Here is a 25,642-nt window from a genome sequence, read left to right as displayed (position 1 = left end):
TTGTGGACTTCCTTTTCTCTCAACACAAATTTGGTCAACTTTTGACTCCAAAACAATGTGATCTTTGACACCAGCTAAATCCAGGTCAATGTTTACACCATTATTCTTGTCTTCTAAATCATCCCTTAAGAGGTTTGTTTCTTTGCAGGTCTCTCTGACCAGATCCTCTTCATGATGGCTTTGTTGTGTCACAGATACCTCTTCGACATATTCATCTATGTCACTTGTGAGATGAGAAAGCATGCTTGACATATCTTTTTCGGTTACATCCTTTTGTGGGCTTCCTCTTCTTTCAACATAGACTTGATGAAATTCAGCCTCAGAAACTGAGGGTTTTATTTGTTCTTTGTCTTCTACTTGGTCAGTCTTAATCTTTTCCTCATGATTCTCAACACAAACCTGATCAAAATTTGACTCCAGAACTATGTGATTTTTTAAAACAGCTGAATCTGGCTCAGTGTTTCCATCTTTTTCAATTTTGTCTTCTAAATTATACCTTAAGAGTTTGGTTTCTTTGCAGGTCTTTCCGATCGGATGTTGACATTGTTCTACATTGAAGTCCCCCGTTTTAGAAACATATTCCTCTTTTTTGTCTTTACTTAAAGGAAGACCAAAAGTAATTTGATCGCAGCTTTGGTGGATATCAGAATTTTCTACTTTCTCTGACCTGAAATGAGAGGTTGTTGAGTCACCACTGTTGTCTGAGTCTGCCAAGCCTGCATGCTCTGGACTTTCAGGACTGCTGGAGTTGATGTCTCCACTATAAAAAGGGCTGTACTGAGACTCTAGATGTATGTCAATATCGCTTGATAACTGTTGGTCAGTTTCATGATCAAACAGTGGATAACTGACATTTGATAATGTTTGAGTCTGCCTAAACTGCTGATAATGAATATTTTCTTCCAGCTCAGCCTTTATGACAGGACTGAAGTCCTCAGAAGGTCTGCGATCTGGGCTGATTTGTGTTTCCTCAGATAAAGCCCTAGCAGTGCTCAAGAGTGATCCATCTAAATGCATTTTCCCTGGGCTCATCTCTGACAACGCTGATGTCACTTTCCCCATGCCTATCCTTTCATCACCGATAGGAATTCTCTCAACCTTTTCATCAGCCTTTCTAGAGTAAATATCCTCAGAAATGAGTTGGGATTCAGTTTGAATCTCCTTTTGCATTCCAAAAAGAGAACCATCTGAAACTTGCTCAGATGCATGTTCATTTAAATCTGCTGGTTGATTCTCTGTGTTGCTGTATAAGATGGGATCACCATGTGAACTCAGATCTGTGAGGCTCTGAGCTTGTTCCCTGACTCCAGATTCAGACACAAATGCTCTACCAGAAGAAGCTAAGACCTTTTGAGGTGAAGGTTGTGAAGCAGTTTCTGAAAGATCATGTCCATTTTGGAAAATTTTCATACGGTCCCTCACAGACAATGTCCCTTTGTCTTGCAGCTCACTTTCTATGCACTCAGACGTCAGGTCATCACTCCTAATGTCAAACTGAATTGTGTCAGCAAACTTTACTGTCTTACCAATGGAAGGTTTTTCTGATATAAACTTTGTTTTCTCAGTAATAATTTCGATTGAGCTAACCTGTTCATCCCTTATGCCCCTCTTGACCATTTTACCCACATCTGTTTGTTGATTGAAACTTATGTGGCTTCCATATGCTGAATCTTGCTCTACCACCTGTTTTTCTTCAGTATCTGTAAGCTTGTTTACAACAGTTTCACTATTATAAGAAACGGGTGCCTTATGTTCAAAAAGCCCAGATTTAGATTTTGATGGGTTCTGTCCAGCCTTAAAAGCTTCCATTATGTCAGTCACAGACATTGTCTCCTCTAATCGCTCTGTCTGAGATCTTGGAGATTTAGGGGATTTGGGAACCTTGGGAAGTTCTGGCATGACTCCCTCTTTCTTCTTTTGAATGACTGAATACTTTTCATCATGTGCTACACTTTGAATAGTTTTTTGTGAGTCCCCTTGTTCAACTTTGACCTGTAAAGCTTTAATTTTGTCTTTTACTGACCCAATAGGTGTCTCAACAACTAAAGGAGAAACAGGGGGCTCCATAACAGAGCTAGATGGTAATCCACTTGTTTTAAGGATCGCTTCACCATCCAAAGATTCTTCAGAACTCACCCTTTCCAACTCTCCCTCTGAACTGCTACACCTGGATAGCTCTCTTTCTCTAATTTTTCTCCTTACAGGTTTTTGTATATTTGGCGGATGTTGTCTGCTGTGTGGTGCTGTTTTCGCGATGGTAGCTTTCTCAGATATGTCCTGGCCAAGATCTTCTTCAGAACTGTATCTCACATCAGGTCTCTGCCCAAAAATGTCTCCCTTGTTTGTGTTGACTTTCGAGACCATGCCTAGCATTCCTTTCCCTAACTGACTACTATAAGTAAGGTCTTCTTTTTGTATCCCTCCTGTCTTTTCAGACCTATCTTTCAAGGGTTCCACTTTGGCAAAGTGAGGTGCCACTGACACTACATCTCTAGCTGTCTCCTCATCGACATCTGCTGGAAATACTGATATGTCTGACAGAATGTCCGGACTTGCAAGAGTTGCAGGATCCATAGGTTGGTTTGTCTCAGTGAACTCAGACTGATCATCTTCAATGAAAAAAAGTTTTCAGAACCAAAAAGGGTAGATAACATATGGGACAAATCAAGTGGGAAAGAGAGACATCAGAAAACTTTCATCAAGACAATGCCATCAAATATCCATCTTCAGTTCACAGTGAAAGGAATCTGAAAGGGTAGAAGATAAGGAAATCTTGGGGGGAAAAAAAGGCCAAAAAGGGGACAGCGTAGTCCAGAAAGATTTGAAAGGACATAGAGCAGCAACAGCATAAGCAAAAGCCAAGATTGGTGAAATAAGGTAGAATGTGGACAAGAATCTAATGCTATTTACAATACATTTGGGTTTCTACCACAAACTATACCAAAAGCACTGAAAGTAACAAAAAAAAAAAAAAAAATCAGTGAAATGAATTGATAAGAAAAAATAACAAACATTGTCAAGATTATTGCTGACATGGTCATATCTAACTATAATTTTCAACCTTAAGTAAATCAGGAAAATTACAATGTTTTTGTAATAAATCAAGCATTTTTGTTACTCATAATTAACTGTGCTCTTTAGGTATCCTAATGTCAGCTTCAAGATTAAAATAGTATAGTAGTTTTTAAGATCTAAATTAGAATTATGGAACTACATTTTTACAATTTGAATAATACAAGAGAACTGGAGGGAAATGTTTACTTGAAGCTACTATTTAGTGCAGGGAGGATTAGGGAAAATGTGTGATGTTAGCTAGAATAATGTTTTTGTTTGAATAAAGAACGAATAAGATGATGTTGTTTGTAATATGCAACCCAAAATCAAAAAAAGTTAGACCTTAATTTACAATACTGCTTTAGACGCAAAAATGTGGGTTTCTACATTGAAACTGATCTGATGTAACCAAAGAAAGCAATACTCAACTATAAAGAATAGAATAATACGTAGGCTATAAGAAATCTAAGCCTTTGTGGGTTTTGAGATATGCTGGAATTTACTGCTCATGGAATGTTTCTTCCTTAATGCTTAAATTCAGAGCAAAATGGAGTAAACTATATTTTAGGTCAGTAGTAGTGTATTTAAATTCAGGCACTTGACACTTCCTCAGTTTTTAACATGTTCGTTTTTGTCCAAACCAAAACCTCTGAGGTCTGTGTAAGGAAGTCTTGGTGGAGAACTTCTCCACTCAGTTTAAATTTTTGACTCTCTGCCTCCTCATAAATTTGATTGAAGTCCTTTGCTGCCATGTATTATGTTTCTTTTTATCTGTTTCCAATGTGTCTAAAGTGTTACGTAGGGAAGACCTCATCTGATTGGCAAGCGTATGCATAGTACTTTAAAGAAAAAAAACGACTCATTTAAATTTGTATTTATTGTTTCATTACAATACAGTCATTGTAATGTTCATTTTGTTTAACTTTCAACATAACTGAAGAATTTCAAATTTGGACAGTAAACCCTATACTATAGGCAGAGCGAGTCTGCAGAGCAAACTGCTATTGTCTGTGATCTCAAGAGGTTAATAAAACACCTAGAAACTGTCTTTAAAGTCAGAACTGCATAACAATTAAGCGGTGTGACCTGAATAACAGATGTACAGAATAACAGATGTGATAGTATAAGGCATGACTCAGGAAAATATCTATGCTTTTTATCTGCTCTACTGTCTAAAATAAAAATGCATGAAATGTTGTAAGAAATGTAGAGGGCTTTCTTGTTTTGGATAATTCTAGTGTTGTGTAAAAGAATTAAAAAAAAACTTTATCTGTGAATCTAATAACAGCACTTTTTGAAAGGTTCTTAAGAAAATGGTCCTGGTAAGCTGAATTGTTGACAGTACTGAGATAAATAGAAACACATTTTGTCATATTTTATGAAAATGCAACATTAGAGCAACATATATGGGATTTAGTCAGTGCTCCTGTAAAGGACTAATCTTTGGAAATCTTTGAAATAAAAAATGGAAGGAGGGCTTAGTTTAAGCTCACACCTAAAAAAAACAAAAACCTGAAGAACGATACAATATAATGGCTGCACTTTTCTCCTATACATATCCTTAAAGCCACAGGATATTGTATCAGAAAGAAATGACTGCATTATAATATGGAATGCATTAAATTTATTGGGTTGATTAAAATAAATTAAAAGCCAGTTTAGCATTCATTACTTATTTATTTGATGGATTTGTTTTTTTCCTTGTCGGACATTTCAACATTCTTTGATCTTTGGGTTGTACTTCTGAACAGAAGTCAAGTTTTGTTTGCATGCTTTTAATGATGACATGAATTGGGTATAAACAGAGAAACAAGTCAAAATGAATACTTTCTCTCTTTTGTTTGCAAAAATTGTTTATGAAAATATTTACTATAGACATTAAATTAAATGAATTAAAACAATTTTATGCCAAAATTGAAAGTATTATTTTGACCATAACATATGATTGTTAAAAAAGCAAAGCAAAACAGAGAACAATACAACATGCTAGAACATGGAGAGGGTTAGTTGAGTCTGCAGTGAGGGGAACATAGCCATAGCATAGCTGCCATTAACCATCATATTACTACACTCTGTGTTAGTGGAGCAAAGTAAGAAACACAATTCATTCAAATTATTCTATCATTTTACGCTAACAGCAGTTAATAAAAATTCAGTTACAGAATGAATTTAGAATATTGCTTTATTACAAATAACTGAAAACAGTTTAATATCATATAAAGCCCTAATATGATCTTCATGCTCGATGTTTTAAGTTATAACTAAATAAAAACTTACATTTCTTATCACTCTTCTCACTCTGAAAAGAAAGGATTAAACAGTCATCGTTATGACCCAGTTATTCTCATTGGTACTTTAAAATATGAAGAGAAAATCTTACTAACCTCGTCTTCCCCGTCTTGGTCTGAATCAGGGTCCTGAAGAAAAGAAAGAATAAACATTACTGCCATCTTTAAGATTTGAACATAAACATTCCTGTAGAAATCACAATTAATTAGAATAGTTCAAATTCTTATATCAAAACTACCTTTGAGTAGGTAGGAAGAGTGATGTTAAGGTTGCAGATAGCATTGTGATGAAGGCTTCGGTATGTGCGGGGTTCCTTGGTGAAGGACAAGCGACCACAGGGCTCCTGGGCAGTATCACGAATCTGTTCATAGAAGAAATGGTTGTATGTAGGACATATTCAAATACATCTTAAAGGACACTTCAGAAATGTGTATTTGTTATATGGAAATACTTTAATAAAGAGTGCCAGTCTGTTCTCTTTAAAGGCAAAGAAACTGAACACATGGTGCTGTCCACTCTTGGTAAGAGGAACAAGGTTTCCGAAGCAGTCAGCATATATGGGCTTTCCCTCCAGCACCTGTGGGTGGATAATACATGCATATGATACAAAACCATAATTGTTTCATTCAGGGACATAACCACCTTTTTAGTACTACTTTCATGAAAAAAAAATGCTTCTCTGCATTTATTTACACATAAAATATTAAATAATTATACGTTTCACACCTTTAAATGAGTTTCACCCCTTTTTCAGACATAAGCACAGAATGTTTGTGTGTTAAAATTGAAATTTAATGGAATGTCTGAAATAAAGTCATTCATTTTTTTCATCAATAGAATTTTCTGCTGAAGGTTAATTATAAGAATAAAAATGCTCTTCCCTTCTGGAATCTTTTTATCCTAAGCTTTTCCAATCGTACCTCAACATCTCGGCTACGCGCTACTTCAGTGAAGTTTTCCTGCTGCTCCAAGGTTTTGTCCATCTTGTCATCTGTCATGCAGAAACAACGCAACCGTGCCTCTATTGGATCCAGCGTTTTGGCAAAGATGACAAACTTAGCCATGTAGGGTACACAGATGAGTTCTCTGTAGAGCTGTGTTCCAAAATTAACAGACTCCTGGATCTGTCTGCAGTCTATGAGCCAGAACCTGTGAATTTCATTGACAAGCAACTGGTAACCAGCAGACTAATGAGAAAAGAACATTGAGTTTAAAACACAGCTGCAGCATTCACCATCTGCCCTACAAACGCCACTTTACCTTGCTGACACATTGGTAGTGAAGGAAACACATTGGTTAACAAAAGTGAGTGGTGTGGAGCCAGTGATATCCTCCCATTGGGCAGGTGTGGTTCCACCTAAAACACAGAATAATGCCTTGTTAAAGAACTGGCAGTACAATAAATTGCATTACAGCAATCAAACCTGACATGAAAATGTGTTGAAAATAATCTCATGTTTTCAAATTACAATGTCATCTCAACAAATGTTAATAAAAAAAATCACCAAATGTTTAGTGAACTTCAAATGGGATCCTATGAATAACTGATACTGATTATCTAGAAATGTATTGACCTGAATGGATAAAAGCACAGACTGTTTTACTATCCTTTTAACATTAGCAGTTCATTTATCTCAAAAATTTATTTGAACTATTAATTTAACTTTGTTTTGTTTTTTATCAAGTAGTATAGGTGTGATCATTTCACAAAATGTATTTGCCATATTACCTGTTATACTGCAAAGCAAACGTAAAGTGGGAGTCTCTCCACTAAACACAGCATTAGGTCCATCAGTGTTGGAGGTTTTTGGGATGGGGATAGTCATGGTGATCGGTTTATGGAACTTCCTCCTTCTCGGCTCTAATGTAACAATTGGGCTAAAAGTGGCTTTGTTGCCAAGAATCTTTTTCACAAGCTCTTCATCAATTGGTTGAGCCTAGAAAGAGAGAAACGTTTGTTATTAGGGTCCTGGAAACCTAAACTTACCGATCATTTTTGAAAATGATCCAAACACCATAATAATCAAAAGTGGAGGTGCAGCCAGAAATCGTCTATTGATTAGAATGGGAAAAATTTCAGGTTTATCTGGACCTGAACAATGACCAGTTATTTTAAAAAGTGTATCCAATTCCTTAGCACCACCAGATTGGACTAAAAACTAAATTATTTTATGAATATAAAAAAACGCACCTGCTTATGTTTACCAAAGCCAACTATTCTAACCTTAGTAAAGGCTGCTATAAGTCTAAAGATAAATAAATTCATTAACTGTAAAATTCTAAACAAAATGTATTATATGTATTATTGGTATTATCTAATGTATTATTAGCCATATCTAAAAACTCTCAAATGATTTCTTTTTCACATGTATATACCTGTAGCCCAACTCTGATCTTCTTGGTGAGGGCGCCTTCGGGGAAGACCGCCTGGACCTGGGGTACTAGAGTACTACTGAGCACGCCACCGTCTGGACCAATCAGATGGCTATCCTGCTTAATCCTGGATACCACAGCGAAATACTGAGGAAAGTCTCTGGTGATAATTCGACAAATTCTCTTCTTTTCGAGCTCTTCAGGAGAATCAAGCTCTGGAAAATGTGACAAATACTTTCCATTACTATTTACTCTCTTTAATCTATGAATTGTTTAATCATATAATATATATTGAAATCAACATAGCAGCCGTTATCATGATTTGACGCTAAATTCTAGCCTTTTTTAAAATTAATCTTCATCAAATCTTTCCTTTTACCAGCTGTGAGATCTTGTTTTTCTATCAATGTCCCTTACTTTCATCCATGCCATTAAGAATCTGGTTCAGCTCCTCCTCAGTGAAGTCACAGTGATGTTCTTTCCAGTTTTCTCCTGTTTCACTCCGCAAAATCACAAGTTCCCTTTCAGTACCCCGTAGTGCGGCAAAATGGGGAATTTCTACAATCACAGGCCTGGTATGGATTTAAGAGGTAAAACAAAAGAGCACAAGAAGAATTAGAAATAACAGAAGCCTCCCAGGGCTTATTTTAAATTTAGAAAGTTATACAATTTATGAAAAATCAAATACAAAAAAAATAAATGTTATAATCTTGAGGATTTCATGCTAAATGTAAAAAACAACAACATCATGAAATAATGAAAAACAATGATTATAAACAGCATTAGCTATGTGAGATTGGCAGAACGCAACATAAAAAACAAGGGGGTAACTGAGCAACTGAGGATAGCAGGTCAGGAGTTCTCGCATCACAACATTTTTCTTTCAGGTAAAAGCAAAAACAAAATAAATCCAACTGAAAAGGTATAAAACTTCAAAAATGCTGTTAAAAAAAACAAAACAAAACTTCATCCTAAAGTAATCGTAGTGGCAAAAAAAAAAAAAGAGTGTCTATATGACCCAGATTCCAAGATGGCAGGGTTCCCCCCTTCCAATGATCCTACCCGAGGAACTTTGTTCCTGGAGGACCCAGCTGCAGGATGCGACTGACCAGGCTCTCGCCCTCATTCAGAGGGGGCGGAGCGGTGGGAAGGTGGAGCTTACTGATTCCGTACGCAGCACAGAGGAAGGAGTGAAGAAGAAAAATTTGAACACAAAGCTCCACTGAGAGTACACAAAGTAAGACACATGTACTTGCAGGGGGGGAAAATCTACTTTAAATTGTATTTATTAACATAAGAGATTTGTTTTATTAGGTCTCGTAATTTTTACTATTTCATTTCATAAGCTAAGCAATTCTATCACAGGCTTCTTAATGTGCGTTAAAATATATATATATAGATGAATCTAACCAATAACAATTCAATTAATATTTTCTGTCAGTATCATTCAAACTGAGGTATATTTAGTAAAAAATAATAATAATAATAATAATTTAACACAAATTTCTACAAAGGAAAAGTGACGGATTCATGAATAAAGGTTCTGTTTTTATTTATAGTTTATCCAGTCTCTCTCTCTCTCTCTCTAGTGGGTTTGAGTTAAAAAACTATTTTTTTGCTTGTTTTAGGTTTAAGGTTGGGAGAAAAGTGAAAGGAACTTTAAGTTTCATAGGGTACACTGCACGTACATCTTGTGAAATAAGCCATAAGACAGAGCCATAGATAGAACAGGAAAAAAGTATCAACTGTGTTGAAAAAAAATGTTTACTTTTTGGAACTACTTGCTTTTCTGTTTTGTGGTTCTGCCACCTCATTCCTTCTTTCAGCTTGGAGGTTTGTGGCTTTAGGTCTGCATAGGGGGGTAACCCTCTGCTATGACTAGCTTTGGTATCTCTGAGGCTCCTTATTTTCTATCTGAGGTGCTTGAACCATTTGAGGTGCTTGATATATAGCATGTTAAGGATGTGAAGGAAGACCATTTCATTTTACTGTACAAAACATACAAAATACACAAATATTACAAAGCAAACACAAAAACGTTTTTTGTCAGGGCTGGAATATTTATCAGGCTTTCTGACTGGATTGTGCAAAAACCTCTGGCTGTTTCTTTTTCTGTCTTCTGATCCAGAACTCAGCTGCATTGCTAGTCAACAGCCTCCAGGAAGGAGACGTCACAAGGTGCCTGACGTCAGTGGACTTTAATGAGCTAGCGGTATAAAATAATACTAGATCTACTGCTTCTGATTAATGCAGGGAAAACCAAAGAACTAGTGGTGGACCTTCGCAGAAGCAGATCCACCCCACTGACACTGGTGAACATCCAGGGAACGGACATTAAGATAGTGGACTCTTATAAGTCCCTAGGTGTTCACCTGAATAACAAACTGGACTCACAACACATAGGAAAGGTCAGAGCAGACTCTTCCTGCTAAAGAGACACATCTTTTTGAGTGCAGGGGGCGCTCTTGAAGACCTTCTATGACTCTGGTGTGGCATCAGCCATGTTCTGTGGAGCTGTCTGTTGGAGCAGCGGCTTATCTGTAGCTGAAAGAAAGCAGCTGGATAAGCTGATCAGGAAGGCCAGCTCTGTGATTGGATGCCCTCTGGACTCAGTGCAGGAGATGGAAAACAAAAGGATCCTAACTAAATTAACATCTTGGTTGGATAATCACATCACATGCATGAAGCTGTTGCAGAAATTTAGAGGTCCTTCAGTGACAGACTGTTGCAGCCTAAATGCACCAGCGAGCGTTATCACAGATCCTTCCTCCCAGCAGCTGTAAGACTCTGTAACCACCACTGTTCCCAACAACCTCAATAAGATGTTACATTCATGCTGAGTTTGCACAGTTACTATCATTGTCAGTTGAATAACATGCTGCTGTAATTTTGCACATCTCTGATGTTGCTGCTTTTTAAAAATATACATTACTGTAAAAATGTCCATAGCTGTAAATCGGTTATTTACTTTCCAGGTGCTGTTTTCATATTGTTAAAACACTTAACAATACTGTATTTTGTTGTTTATCTTTTCACTCTTCACTAGTATGTTATTCTTATACATTTTTCTATGTTCCACATTTGTGTGACCATTATTTCTATAATCTATTTTTCAGCTGTAGAACTTCCCCATTGTGGGACAATAAAAGGGATTTTCTATTCTATTCCTTTCTACATACCTTAAAAAAAAGACATTTATTACCCAGTTTTCCAGCCCTGCTCTTTACACACAGGAAACAACCTTATTGTTTATTTATCATAGTGGATAAAAATCCATCCATGTCTTTGAGGGGTTTCTCATTCAAGAGTTAAGTTAAATTACTTACTTTATGGTAAATTAAAATAAACAAAATTTTATTGATTATTATCAACATTATTTCTGTTTTGAATATAGCAGTTGCTCTTGTTTTCAACTCTCACTTGTGAAAAAGAAATTAAGGACTCGAGACACTATAAACATTGTATAGATGGTTAATTGATTGAAAAGGTTTCTCAATATCATATTGAGACCTTTTAAATTTTCAAGGTATTTGATGAAAAAAAATTGAGTGTATTAGAAAAGCCAGATTTTAGAGTTTGTGTTCATTATACTTAAACATTGACCTACCCGAGGAACTGAGCTCCGGTTGGTCCAACCTCTATGATTCGACCAGCAAGCCCCTCGCCCTCCACCATGGGGGGCATTGAAGCCAAGCGATGTCTCTTAACCAGCCTGCAAGTCACACGTGTAGGTGCCGAACACTTCCTTGGCGGCACGATGATCCGTAGGCCGTTGTGACGGCACCCCCGCATGGCTCCGCCCCTTGCATCAACCATAAAGCTTACCAGGAAGCTAAAGAGAGGGCCCAGAAAAAAGGGTTGGCAGGGTTTAAATACATCTCCACACAGAGAAATTGGATGGAAGACAAAAATAGGTGGAGACATTTACAGCAATTAAAAAAAGGATTTTAAAATCAGATTTCCAAATTTACATACACTGTATTGAAGAAATATGACCATGATTTTATGCTATCATCGGACTTTACCTTTTACTGCTTTAGGTCAGCTAGGTTTACCCTACACAAATTAGAAGTTTTCATAAATTTCCTATGAATGTGTCAAAATTGCCTTTGGCTTTTGGAAATTCTTAAGGAGGCTTAACATTGTAGCTATATGGAATCTCAGCCCATTCATCTTGACACAACTGCTCTGTCAAGTTTTGGTGGGCTTGACTCTGCACAACTTTCTTTCTAGCCAAACATCTTCAATGGGAAAGAAATAAGGAATTGGTGATAGTTCCTCCAAAACATGAACGCAGTTGTCCAAAAGTCACTTTTTTTTTTTTTTCAAATGTGCTGTATAATTAGGATAATTTTAGTCAAGAAGACCGAGAGCTGTGTTAGTAAAAAGAAAACCCCACATAGATGTCATAATCTCACGACTGTATTTTACCTAAAATTGTGCTTTAAAGTTTGCATCCTCATTTTTCTCCAGATACAATGATAGATTTTTGGGCCAAAAAACTTTCATTTACGTGATGAGACTACTTACTTTGCATTTTATTATGCTTTTTTAGAAATGCCTTTTACTTCTTTAAGTGGCTTTTCAGGTCTGAACATAACAGTAGTTGTTTCACTACAGATGATGATCTTAACAGCTTAAACTGGTATCCTTGTTAATTGCTTCAACAAAGTCCCCTAAACAAGAATAGTGTCATCTTGAAATATTTTTAGAGATGGGTGAGAAGTTAACTGACATTTTGTGAGCTGATCAGAAATGTACAAAGAATTGCCTTTATCTTCTGGGCTATCTCAAACCTGGATGTGGCATAATCTTGGTGTATACCAGGAATCTTTCATTCTAATTCTCAAGGTCCATATCCTGGATCTGACTATGAGAAAAATGGTCATTTTGGTACTGCTAACTGAATCAACACAGAAAGAGGCTGATTTGTTGTCCGATGATGAAAGAAATCAGGTTATAAAGGTCTTTAATACAATGTATATAAACAGTAGAATCTGTTCATTTATAAAACAGCAAACAAACATTTGCCTAAAGTAACTGACTTTGAATGTTCTATGTTAATACTGGAAAAAAATGGATTACTGCACATTCATGAGAACCTTGCAAGAAATACAGCAGAAATATACTTTTTTTGTAAATAATTATATTATAAGTATTTCCTTTTGACAATATATCCATAGATTGCAAACTATAATATTTCTAGAGGATAAAAAGGCAACAGTTTAGAGCTACTTTTTTTAATTTCTAAAACCAGTTAATATAAAGTCATGCATTGGCAAACCATGCAGAGAAATAGGATGGAGGTAAAATGTCATTAAAGAGGACTGAGGTAATTGGATACAAGCACAAAGGAGCTTCACCTGCTGTTGTCATGGTCTAGGCATGGAGAGGAACGGCTAGAAGCAGAACACAGCAGTGACACATACAGACACGCAGTCACAGACATAACCAAGAGAAGACAATGGAAAGAAGCAACAAGAGAAGAAGAGAATAAAGAATGAGTAAAAGTGGAAACAAACCCAACCAGACATAACAGTACACTCAAGCATACATGGAGAAAAAACAGAAAACGCACACCAAAAAAAGAAAAACAACAAAAGAAAAACTGCTGGCTTATTCCATTAATCCAAATGCTGGGTTCATGTTGTGGTAATATAGGTTAGGCCATTTTGATAAAAGGCTTGGTAACTTGTAACTGAATTTGATCAGAAGAGACTAAAATGCGCTTCATTCTTCTTCTGAACTTATCAAAAACTTGGTCAGACTGAAACCTCCTTGTCACCATAAAATACACAAATGTTAAAAAGATGCAATAATTTTAGATGTCACTGAATTTGATTTATGACTAGTTCCCATTAGACAACACATTAGCTTCTGCAACCTATGTTCAACATCCTCTTTTTACCAGGTTTTCCTAAAATCTGTTCAAAGCACTACGATTAGTCTAAGCTGCGTCGATGTAGTGCTTCCATTTGGCAGGTAATACAAGATTTCTTGAGGTGATCAGTGATACTTATACAGCACAATATATGTTGCTTTTTTCAGGAATTTATCATTACACAGTGATCTTGTCATTTCTAATGAGTTACACTAAAAATCAAAAAACTTTTAACACTGTTTAGTATTCCAGATTATTTCTGTAATTACTGAAGTTCACATTTTGTTTTGAAATCTAAAAGGCTGAGTCTCAACCCATGATCCAACTTAACTATGTTAGAGCAACCCAGGGTTTGGATTAGTACCTGATTGGACACAGAAATGCTTTATAATATAACCTTAATGAACATTAACCCGGCAGTTTTCAAAGTGAAGGAAACATAGTTGTGAAGGGCTGTAAAAATATAAAAAGAAAAAAGTGATTGTGACAGGGCTTCTTCACATCTAGTTATTAAATAATGTTGCTAATATGGGGTTAACATTTAAAGATACATATTTTGTAGCATTGCAAAAGCTACCCCAAGGTTCTAATCAAGTATGGCTGGTGGTCAAGAAAACTGCTATTTGCCTTATATTACACATTTCTTCATTCAAAAATAAAATTCAAGTTTCAGTTTAAAATGACTAAAAGTATGAAAAAACTGTGCTTAATTAGGAGTCTATATTGTTTATATTGCCACCAAACACAGTGTGGATGATGGTTAAAGGGGATTTAACATATAAAGAAACCTATTGGATATGCTATTAAAATAACTATTTAATTCAAGTTTAACATTTAATTTTTACGCTTCATCAGACAGTGTCTGAAAACGTTGCTTCCAAATCTAATTACTATTCAGTCATCAGCAGATATGTCTTGAAACAAAATCCCATTTACTGTGAAGCTGCTGAAGGCCTGATTAATCTGATTGTTTTGAGGAAAATATAGTAACATAATCACATGTTCGTACTACAAGCAAGGCAACAGATGCTCACAAACATGAAGCAAACATTTGCAACTGCATGTATACATGTAACAAGTACTCTATTACTAAATTACATCTAAAAGTCTTGTTTCTGGATGCGCTATGGCCCAACATAATTTATTTATTCCATTTTCTAAAGATGGCAATGCTGTTCAAATTTGACTGGGTTACATGTAGTAATAATAATCCTATTTAACATGCATTTCAGTGGTTTAAATCCTTTCATTAAGTAATTTTTTTCCTGAGGTTTCCCACTGGGATAGTATTTGCAACATGTTCTTTAAAACCTTTTCCCAAATTGACAAAATATGCTCTGTGCCATCGGCTAGAAATTTCTTTGATAAATGGGGTCAAAATTATTATTAGACCTATATCTTATAACATTTTACTTATATTCATATTTTATTAAACTACATCAAAACATTGAATATAAGGCAGTGTGTTCATATACCCAGAGTGCAGCAGACTAGGAGGCAGCATGACGTTATCGAGGTGTTCAGCACCCCAGCTCAGTCGGAAAGATTCCTTGTCATGCTCTCTAGACAATGCTGATACCTAAAAGAAAAACATACATGGTCAACTGGACTGGGAAAAAAAAACAACTCTGGGAAAGCTTTAAACGACGTTGCTACCTATTCCCTCACCTGGTGGCTCTTCAGTATGTCTTCAATGAGAACTTCATCTCTCTGATGAAAGCTTTGGTGAATAGGAGTGTGCTGGGACCTTTAATAAAAAGCCACAACTTCAGACAACCTAAACATTTTAATTTAAATGACAGTAGGCTTAATAGGAAAACAGTTGTGGGAGGTACAATTGACACATTACTCCATGCATTTGTTCAAACTGCAGTGTTTCCTCTATTTGAAGAGCTTCTCTATCACTTGGAGTGTGATTTCCTCCTGACATGCACAATCATGGCAGCAATAGAAAAGATGACACAGCCACCTACAAAACGAGCTATAAAGTATTGTGAGGACAGCAGCACTCACGTTCCTGTAAATAACAGCCATAACTGTTCAAGTCTGTATAGATCCAGATCTAGATAATAGCCTAAGCACTTTAGTCCCATCAATGACAGCATTCCCAGGTGAAAAGGTGCATGGTGCATGCATGTTTTTTTAATCACCTGTCCAAGGAATAGTTCATGTAGCTGAAGCTGTCCAGAGAATCGTCCTGCAGTTTCCATATGTCCTCTGCTCTCAGGTATTCCCCTCCATCCCCCGTCATTGTATCCTCACCTGGAAGCATCATATGCTAGCTTAGAGAAGCATTTTGTCTCCTATTCTTTTTATGTGTACATGGATATTTATTAAAGCATCTGCAACGCTGTGGGATAAGATGTGTTGCTGGTAAGCCCAGAAATATCAGCTCCTCTATGCAGATGATTTGATTATTTCTAGTCCTTTATGTTAGGAATCCAGTTTGTGTGGGTTGTTTGTGTGTTTTTCTCCCTCCACCACCAGGTGGTGCCCTGTTCCTCGTTGGGCCTCCCTGCACACCTGCGGCTCGTTGGATCATTACTGGAGGAGTATTTGAGCAGTGGGCTGTCACTACCTCTACGCCAGAGTGTTTGCCAGTTTTGGGTACTCTTTTATTCTAGAATATGGAACTGTTTTAGCTTTTTTTTTTTTTTCTGACTTGTATTGTTTTATTTGATTTACTCATATTCTATTTGGACATATTTGAGTCTTTAATAAGTAATGAAAATATTGAGCAATTGTTAAAAAAATAAACTTTGATTCAAACAAGTTTCAATCACAGTGAAAACATCCCTCTTACTGTAATCTCCTTAGTATAATTACCTCTGTACTATAGGCTGCTATTAGTGACACAATAGTTGTACTTTACTCTTTTTTAATTGTTTGCTCTGTTTTTTATTATCTAAAAAACATAAACGTATAATCCTACAACAAACAGAGAATCTTTATATCAGTGTCTCATTTATTAAATCTTCTCTTTACAAAAAAGGAGCTATTATATATCAAATGACATCCACAACATCAGTAAAGTATCAAAATTCCATTATACTAAACTGTATATTCTAAATCTAAAATGGGCTGCAAATTAAGCACTGCTTAACTGGTCCGCTAAGACATTCCTCATAAAATCTACAGAGTCTAACTTGTAGCTCACATTTTTTTTAAACCAAATTCAAACTTAGAATAGCAACATTCAGGTAAACTATAACACAGATTACACCAGACTACATCTCTGAGAAACAACTTTGTGGCAACATACTTAATCCTCAAATTACGGCAATATAAATCAACGTTCCTCATCTTCAGAATAAACAAGGATATAGTCAGATTACAAAGAAAGAGTCAGCTGGCGGAACTAACATTTGACAGTGTATTAAACTAAAAAAATGAAGCCTCTCTCAGATGAAATGCTATTATGAGTAAATATTACTCCATCACTACTCAAATAGGAAGAAGAAGAAAAAACTATTCACTACTTCCAATTAGTGTAACTTCTAGGCTCTGGTTTAGCTTAAAACACAAACAAATTGGACACTGAAGCCTTTTTCTTATTCTACAGCGTTGGTAAAGGTTTCATTAATGGCATCCTCATCATATATAACATTTGAGATACAGAGAATAGAAAATCTAATAGAAAATCACTTTATTGTCCAACAATGAGGAAATTGTGGTTTTAAAGCAGCAGCAAAAGGTTATAGCAGAAGTGGTCACACAATGTGGACCTTAGAAAGTGTATAAAAATAACAGAATAAGTGACAGAGTTAAGAAAATAAATAAATAAAATCCTGTACTGTACAGAGTTACAATACTCTGTATCTGTAGAATAAATGATCAATAAACAACTATGGACATTTTTACAGTGATGGATGTCACTACCCGATCTGTCCCAGAAGCACGATCCGTTCTGCGCATGCGCGAACATATATACATCTGGGTGTCCATAAATAATGTAATTATGGTACTAAAACTACTTATTTCTATCCTTAACTCACTAAAGAATAGTAATACAAATCTGCAAAAAAATGTATGACTTTTGTGAGACAAGTTTTATGCTTTTTACATTCTCTTCATTAAACTGCTTCTCTGATGTCTTGACGGGATATGCTCAGAGCGGTCCGGTGAAATATGATTAAACCATGTTTATCTGCATTTTTGTTGTTTCTTACTTTAGATTACGCACTATATGACATAAGGTTAAAAGGAAACACAAACATAAAACTCAAAAACACTAGATTTATGTTTAAATCCAAAGCCTAAAAAGTTAGCTCCCGGAAGTAGCGTAGGATCCCATTTCCGGTGCAGATCGGGCACAAACAAAACAGAAAGGATTTTAAGGCATTTTTTTTCTCAAGAAATTGATTTATTTTCTCAAGGATTAGGTAGTGACAATGGTGCAATATAAAATAAAATAGCAGCAACACCAGAGATGTGCAAAAATGACAGCAGCATGTTATTTAACTGACTTAGACAGAAACTGCAAAAATCACCACGAATGTGAAAAAAAAAGGTTTTTGATAACGTTTCCTGGTATTCAGGGTGCATAACACCTTTAACAGATATGGTTAAAATAGTTGTTATGTCATGTCAGCATTTTGATAAAAGCGCTGTTATTAAAAAAAAGAAAATGACCAGAAAATGTACTTGAATTGAGCATTAGGTTCTATATAACCTGTAGCAAACCCTGATCAGTTGAAAACCACTAGCTTAAAATGCAGCCTGGGATTTATAAAATATATTTTGCATGTTACTGAATGTATTTCTGAGGCTCTTAAGTCCCCACACTCTTCTATTTGAGACCATAAGTTCTGTTCCAAGAAAAAGTTTGGCACAAACTAGATCATGTGTAATTGTTAGAAAACCGTATTGCTTATTCCTGGTTATCTGCCAAATACATATACTGTATCTTTTACTTATCAGCCATCAAAATACTTAAAGGTAATCAAGATGGCACTACCAAAACCTCATGGAAAGATCTAATGACTATAAATTTATGCATGGTACAGTAAGCTGATATAATCAACTCCACAACCCAATGTCACTCTACAGTAAATTCTCATGCAGTTAGTGCTTTGTAATTATGGTCAGAATTGAAATAAGAAAGGTGGTTGATCTTTAAAAGAACTTAAAAAAAAAATTAAACATAAAATGGATAAACACAACCAAACTTAATTAACTTAATCTTTTAATTTTATATTTTTATAGTTATTTTGTGGTTAAATAAGTTACTGCACACCATGCTGACAGAGAAGTACCTTCCAGGGCAACAATCATCTCAGATAATGGTTCATCATCCACTTTCAGAACTATGGGACATACATTTTTTTAGACGCATAAAACTCCATTCTTTATCACTATTTGCCAAATAAAAAAAGAGGGTACATTCTCTACAAAGTTGTTTTATTTGAAGCAACTTTAACTCACCTTCCTCATCTGATACATCTAGGATCTCCGTCATTGTCTCAGGAACGTTGAGTTTGTGTTTCTCTGTCACCGTCTGACATGACACACAGTCGCAGTCACATTAAAGAAGGATAAATCATTCAAAATTTGGAAGCTATGCAGAAAAAGAAATCAAATTAGTCTAAAATCTGAGATTGTATCACAAACCTACCGTTGTGGTGGTGATGATCTCTTCTGTGACGACTTTCAGTGTGTCCACCACAGAGATGTAACCCAGGCGTTTAGCGATGGACAGAGCGGTGTTCCCGTTCTGAAAAATTAACAGACATACAAATAGTATGAAGTTGATCAGTTTGTTGTCTAGATGACAGACGATAAAAAGTGACAACAATATAGTCTTACTACTGTAGTTGTGTTGGGTTTGGCCCCATGTTGCAACAACACATTAATTATGTGTGTGTTCCCTTGTTGAGCTGCCTGGTGGAGTGGAGTGTAACCATTCTGTAAAATAATAATAAATAAAAAGGTGAGATATTTTTGATAAAAGGTTTAATCATCAATATAAAGTAAATATATTTTCGATTTAGCTGAGTTTGTCTTTTTTTAAAGATAAAAAGAAAATTGTACCTTGGTTTTGGCATTGACGCTGGCACCCTGCTGTAGCAGGAAGTTAACCATTTTCAGATTTCCATAATGACATGCCACTATTAGAGGAGTATAGCCAAGCTGAAAGGGGAAGGATAACAGGATAAAATGTTGATTTCCTGACATGACAAAATTTTTATTGAAATTAATTAAAAGGAGAAGGAGTTAGGATTACAACCAGTTTTATTGGGATTTTATGCGATTGAGAAACATAACATACTCATGGTAAAATAAAAGTTTTAATGTTTTAAAATTTCTTTTACTTTTTTTTTTTCAAATTATAGGAATCATTTCTGTTTTACCCCTTCTAAACTCAACTGTACCCAAATATCTTTTAGAAGTCAGTTAAGAGGTATTTGTGCAGCGTTTTAATTCTCCTTAGAAGTCAGAGTAGCATTGTTTAGTACTTTGTTTCTGAGTACATAGAAGAGTTTGTTCATACTTTTGTCTGCTGGTCCAGGTTTGCATCATGTTTGGCCAGAACCTCTGCTGCATTCACCCTCTCCTCCTGGGCTGCTAGATGCAAAGCTGTAAGTCCACTCTGTAGAGCATAAAGTGCATAACTTATGAGGTTAGCAAAAGCAGTTGACACAAATTTTATACAGCATACATAATTTGTCATTACATAAAGTAATTAAAATAAACAAATGTGTTTTTTTTTGTGTAAGACCTTGGTTGCAGTGTTGACATGAGCTCCTTTGCGCAGGAGTAGGCTGACCATCTCAGCGTGTCCTTCCTGGGCTGCCAAGTGCAGGGGACTGACTCCCTGTTTGGTCAGAACATTGGTCTCCGCTCCGTACTGCAGCAGTGCTACTGCGATGTTGGTCTGGTTTTTTTTGGCTGCGATGTGAAGTGGGGTGTAGCCATTCTAGACAAGACAGGGGATTAATAGTTAAATGTTGAAACTTATTTTTTTTTCCAAAACAAAGCAACCAAATCCCTGATAGATTGGGGCAGGGTGTTGGTGAGAAAACAAACTGCTGAAGAGCATTTACGCTCCCTCATACACAACATGGAGCCTTTTTGAGAAACTTTGACCAACCTTTGCAGTGGAATATGGTGAAGCTCCTTTATCCAGCAGCAGCAGAGCCACCTCCTGGTTGTCATAATGAGCTGCTACATGTAATGGAGTCAGGCCATTCTGTGAAAGAATGCATTCATGTAAATCTACCTTTATCATTTTATTACCTAAATTCATGTCAATTATCAGTAGAGTCATACTTCTTTCTATTGTTTTAAACATTCAAATACATTTTAAATCATCTGACACATTGTTAGCCTGAAATGAACTGAAAGATCAGAGAAAATACAGCTATATATCTTCTGCTCACCTTGCCAGCGTCGTCAGGAAGTGCCTTCCGTTGAAGGAGAAGTTTAGCTACATCAAGGCTTCCATATTTTGCTGCTACATGTAAGGGTGTGAATCCCTTCTGCAGAATTTGAAATGGAAAAAAAAAAATATATATATTTCTTTGTTTTCAGGCAGTTACCTCTCAGTCTATAGGCATCATTGTCCTTCCTCCAGCTCACCTTAGTGGCCAGTGAGTGTGAGGCCCCGGCCTCCAGAAGCACAGCCGCCGTCTCTACCTGACCCTCCCTGGCTGAAATGTGTAGAGGAGTGTAACCATTGGTGGTGGCAGCGTCTGGGTGGGCCATGTGCTGCAGCAGAAGCTGAACAATATCGGTTTCACCCAAACGAGAAGCAATGTGGAGAGGTGTCTGGTCCTCCTGTTGATTGGTGTAGGCAAAAAGAACATATTTTAGCCAAGAAAGAATTTGTTTAAAGAAAAGCTTTTTTTAGGTTTTCAAAATGGAAAACATTAGGGCTCAGACAGCAGTTTGAGCACACGGATCGGTAAATATGTTACAATACAGTCTTTTGTTGGGATTTAATTTGATAGACAAGTAAATGTAAAATATAAGAAAAAAAAACACTTTTTGCAAATGATAAGTAAAACAACCCACAGCTAATATAAGGAGAACTGATGGATGTGTGCCCTACAGATCTATCCTTTTAGAAAGAGCAGCAAAGAGAAAGGCATTCAAGAAATCTATCAGAAAATCACATTTAGTTTACAAAAAGCCGTTTAGGGACACAGCAAACTACTGTAGGTATTCTGAACTCCAGCAGGGAACAACAACTTGTTTCAAATCCCCTGAAATGTTCTATTTCATTATATATATATATATATATATATATATATATATATATACGTAATTATATAAAATGTTTGAAACTTAACAAAATGTGGAAGACTTCATGGTTCACTTTCTCTTACAATAACATTATTAGTTTTTTCAGAGGTTAAGTAATGATTTTGAGATGCCTCACCCTGGCCATAGCATCCACCAGAGCTCCATTTCTTAACAAACAGCGGACCACTTCCATCTGACCGGCCCGTGCCGCCATGTGGAGTGCTGTCTCCCCACGCTTATGTACAGCAAAAGCACAACAGTCAGCAAAATTAACACACTAAGCTGAGGAAAAATATGACAACCAAGCTGCAAAAACTACAACTCACAATGTTGCGGATATCAGGAGAGGCTCCATTCTGCAAGAGCAGCAGAACGATGTTGAGGTGGCCCATGAAAGCTGCTACATGGATGGGCGTCAATCCGGACTGGGATAAGGAAAAGTAAAAAGCAAAGGTGAGAGATGTTAGTGGGAAACACGGGGTTGTTCTTATACAAAAATCATACAAAAATGTACTGTACCTCTGTAATGGCCTGGATGGAAGCGCCATATTTAATAAGCAGTTCCATCACCTTCACTCGATTCTTCTTACAAGCTATATGGAGAGGAGTAAATCCATTCTAACGCAAAGGAAATTGATAGATTAATACAATTATTTTATCATTGCTTAAATACAAATCTATAAAATATATATTTTTTTCTTTCTTACCAATGCCCTTGCGTTAGGGTTAGCCTTTTTGTCCAAGAGGAGTTTGGTGACTCTGTAGTGGCCACAGTGAGCAGCAACATGTAGTGCTGTCAGGTAATCCAGTGTGACATCATCAACAGGTGCCTTGTGCTGTAGCAGAAGTTTTACACACTCTATGTGGTCTCCCTGAGCTGACATGTGGAGTGGAGACAGTCCGTTCTGTACAGGGCAAGAATAAATGCAGAACATTTAATAATGCAGCTTTTTTAAAAATTATTGTTTACTTTAAAAAAACAAAGAAAATGAAGCATGAATACACAGTAAAGGCACAGCAGTGTTTTACCTTAGTTCTAGCTAAAATGGGTGCTCCTCTTTCCAGCAGGAGCTCCAAGGCCATATCATGTCCACTCCTGGCAGCACAGTGTAATGGGGTAAGGCCATCCTGTAAGGGAATTAAATAGACATAAATAAATAGTAGAACCAGCTAATCAAAAAAGTAGTAGTCATGTCAAGGAACTACTGAGGTTACAAGTTGACATCATAAAAACCGTTTCATTCAATAAAACCTGTAGCCGCAAAATTAATACAAGCCTCACCCTCGTTTTAGCATCTATCTGAGCTCCTCGATCCAACAGTAAAGCCACCATGTTGGTATTTCCTCTCTTGGAAGCAACATGGAGAGGAGTTATCTCATTCTGACAATGAAGAGAAGACGATAAGATTGTCATTAATACAAGTTATTTATATGTGTGCATAAGATACAGGTACTTAGGTATAGTACAGTATTAAAGCATTACTAGTTAATGTCTTTATTGTTGAAATCTATTGATAGCATAGCGAGCTGTGTAAATACGATAAAACATTCAATAGATACAGCTGTCAATATCAATTAGGTATGATGCAAATCAGCATCATCTGGCATTAGTGGGCATGACTGCTGTTAAACTAAATATTTAGTGTCATGAAGGTAGATAATTTTTTGTGCTTTTGTTGCTTTTGCTGGACAGTTTTAAAACTGTATTACAACATACTGTAGATGTTTGTCCAATTCATTCTGATACATCTCTGAAACATGCTAAGCAAATTAAAATATAAAATCAAACTGTTCTAGAGTTTTACTAGTGTGAGACAAATTGTTTTGGAGAAGGGAATAGAGAATCTACCCGGGCTGTAAAGTCAACGGCAGCTCCTCTGTTTAGCAGCAGTGTGGAGACATTGACGTTACCGTAGTGAGCTGCAATGTGCAGCGGAGTGAAACCGCTCTGTTTACAACAGACAGGTAGAAAGCAGAGAAGAACAGAATTAGATAAATTATCAGAAGTAGACAAACCAAAATCCCTGAGAGCTGAAGCCATATAATAGCAAAGATGCATGCTTTTAAAATACAGAAAAATGCAAAAAGCCAAAATATCTCATGCACTGCTCTCTATAGCAAAACCCTTACAAATATTTCATGCAAAAAAAAAGCAAACAAACAGACATAAAAACTATTGTTTCTGAACTTTTAAAAAGACTATAAGCAAGTTGTAATGAAAAGAAAATACAAAAAAAAAAGTGATTCTGCAGAGACAGACAAATGAATCCTATTAAGCTCCAACAGATCTGCTTAACACACTAAAAGTATGTTTAACTCCTTACCTTCCCATTCTGGTTGACATGGTGCAAATTAATTAAGAAACATAGTTAACTTAAAGATAAACAAAGTGTTTCAGAGAATAAAATCAATAATAACATGCTGAAAAGTACACATGCTGTAGGTTTGTTTCTGATTAAAAAGAGGCATGAACAGTAAAAAGAAGAACCAGTACCAATAGGTATTTGATGAAAAACTATGTAACAAAGAAACGGCTTGTAAAGAATGATCAACTACTACAGAAAAAGAAACCTCTAAAAATTAAACATGATGTAAGCTCCTGGAGTTGAATCAAAGATTCCTCTTGGATCAGGTAAAACAGCGCAAGTTTTTCTTTGTCAGCCATGCAGTGTGTGATCTCCATGCAACTGTATTAAAGGTACAGAAGTGTAACATGCGGGAGTTGTGGATGTCACAACAACTCCCATGAATTTAGGGAAAAGTTTTAGGATAAGCTGAAAGAGATGGTCAGAAGTGACAAAAAAAATCAGAGGAAGAGGTGACGAGTCTGTATACCTCTGTGGTTCTATTGACCATCATCTGGTTAGGAGGCATAGAGAAAGAGGAATGGGGTTTAGGATTGTTAGAGAATGGATCTCTGAATGTCATAAAATGTACAAGGCAAAGACACTGAAAGACAAGGAAGAGTACAAGGAAAGGGGCCAGAGGACTAAAACTGGCATGCTTTTTGTTCATTATTGCTCGCTCCACCCTGCTTCATTCTGTCAGGTAAATATGTCATCATATGTGTTTTATAACCACTCCATTTACCAAAATCAGCATGTTTACTCTCACTAACCTTGGATTGCACATCAGCGTTATGGTCATTCTGGAGCAGGAGAGCAGCAGACTTGGTGTCGTCTTTGCGGGCCGCTATGTGCAAGGCGGGCAGGCGAACCTTACCCTTGGTGTCATGCTCCAGAAGCAGCGAGACCACTGAGTTGTGGCCCTGTTGGAGGGCGATGGCCAGAGGGGTAAAGCCATCCTTCAAGAGCAGTGAATAGAAAAAGGAAAGAAAAACTTGGTTCTATTATTTAAGTAACACTAAATAAAATAAATATTGTAAAAAAAAAAAGAACACATAAAATATATTTTAAGTGCAAACCCACTTCAGTTGCAATGCTTTGGTTTCCCTCATTTTCCAGCAAGTATCGCACCACCTCCAAATGATTTTCTTGGGCTGCCATGTAGAGTGGAGTGAAGCCATTCTGCAAAGACAAAACAAAACCAAGTCAAAACATGCACACACCTATGATACAAGTGTTACACAGATTTAATTAATAATGTTTATGCTTATTAAGTCTCACCTGTGACTGAGCATTCACATCTGCCCCTCTGTTCACCAGCAGTCTAACTACTTCTTTTTGTCCAGCCAGCGAGGCAATATGGAGGGCAGTGTTTCCCTTCTGCAAAGGAGAAAGGAAAGTCAAGCAAGTTTGGATCCTGTATAAATGTTTCAAAAACTGAACTTAATTTAACTTT

The 25,642-nt window shown here is 36.4% G+C and overlaps 1 protein-coding gene across 2 annotated transcripts in view; it reads right to left on the bottom strand.

Annotated features, from left to right (window-relative positions):
- ank2 (ankyrin 2, neuronal) overlaps nt 1–25,642 on the bottom strand; it is an 82,517-nt gene that overhangs the window by 28,208 nt on the left and 28,667 nt on the right. For both annotated transcript variants that reach the window (XM_015376205.1, XM_015376204.1), the window contains exons 4-39: nt 25,468–25,566; nt 25,270–25,368; nt 24,960–25,145; nt 24,677–24,700; nt 24,166–24,174; nt 23,691–23,789; nt 23,124–23,222; nt 22,871–22,969; nt 22,549–22,746; nt 22,361–22,459; nt 22,168–22,266; nt 21,978–22,076; nt 21,176–21,373; nt 20,977–21,075; nt 20,688–20,786; nt 20,316–20,513; nt 20,088–20,186; nt 19,628–19,726; nt 19,403–19,501; nt 19,212–19,310; nt 19,022–19,094; nt 15,748–15,859; nt 15,266–15,344; nt 15,073–15,176; nt 13,080–13,115; nt 11,324–11,548; nt 8,779–8,877; nt 8,134–8,288; nt 7,720–7,931; nt 7,073–7,280; nt 6,604–6,700; nt 6,264–6,492; nt 5,795–5,920; nt 5,582–5,704; nt 5,439–5,471; nt 5,332–5,353 (exon numbers count right to left, since the gene is read on the bottom strand). In XM_015376205.1, the coding sequence (XP_015231691.1) occupies nt 5,332–5,353; nt 5,439–5,471; nt 5,582–5,704; nt 5,795–5,920; nt 6,264–6,492; nt 6,604–6,700; nt 7,073–7,280; nt 7,720–7,931; nt 8,134–8,288; nt 8,779–8,877; nt 11,324–11,548; nt 13,080–13,115; nt 15,073–15,176; nt 15,266–15,344; nt 15,748–15,859; nt 19,022–19,094; nt 19,212–19,310; nt 19,403–19,501; nt 19,628–19,726; nt 20,088–20,186; nt 20,316–20,513; nt 20,688–20,786; nt 20,977–21,075; nt 21,176–21,373; nt 21,978–22,076; nt 22,168–22,266; nt 22,361–22,459; nt 22,549–22,746; nt 22,871–22,969; nt 23,124–23,222; nt 23,691–23,789; nt 24,166–24,174; nt 24,677–24,700; nt 24,960–25,145; nt 25,270–25,368; nt 25,468–25,566 (4,132 nt within the window). The remainder of the gene's footprint in view (nt 1–5,331; nt 5,354–5,438; nt 5,472–5,581; nt 5,705–5,794; nt 5,921–6,263; nt 6,493–6,603; nt 6,701–7,072; nt 7,281–7,719; nt 7,932–8,133; nt 8,289–8,778; nt 8,878–11,323; nt 11,549–13,079; nt 13,116–15,072; nt 15,177–15,265; nt 15,345–15,747; nt 15,860–19,021; nt 19,095–19,211; nt 19,311–19,402; nt 19,502–19,627; nt 19,727–20,087; nt 20,187–20,315; nt 20,514–20,687; nt 20,787–20,976; nt 21,076–21,175; nt 21,374–21,977; nt 22,077–22,167; nt 22,267–22,360; nt 22,460–22,548; nt 22,747–22,870; nt 22,970–23,123; nt 23,223–23,690; nt 23,790–24,165; nt 24,175–24,676; nt 24,701–24,959; nt 25,146–25,269; nt 25,369–25,467; nt 25,567–25,642) is intronic.

This window comes from Cyprinodon variegatus, unplaced genomic scaffold, assembly GCF_000732505.1.
Source record: "Cyprinodon variegatus isolate N-32 unplaced genomic scaffold, C_variegatus-1.0 Scaffold131, whole genome shotgun sequence".
Classification (NCBI taxonomy): Eukaryota; Metazoa; Chordata; class Actinopteri; order Cyprinodontiformes; family Cyprinodontidae; genus Cyprinodon; species Cyprinodon variegatus.
The sequence above is the reverse complement of the archived record's forward strand: the minus strand, read 5'-3'. Positions and strand labels throughout refer to the sequence as shown.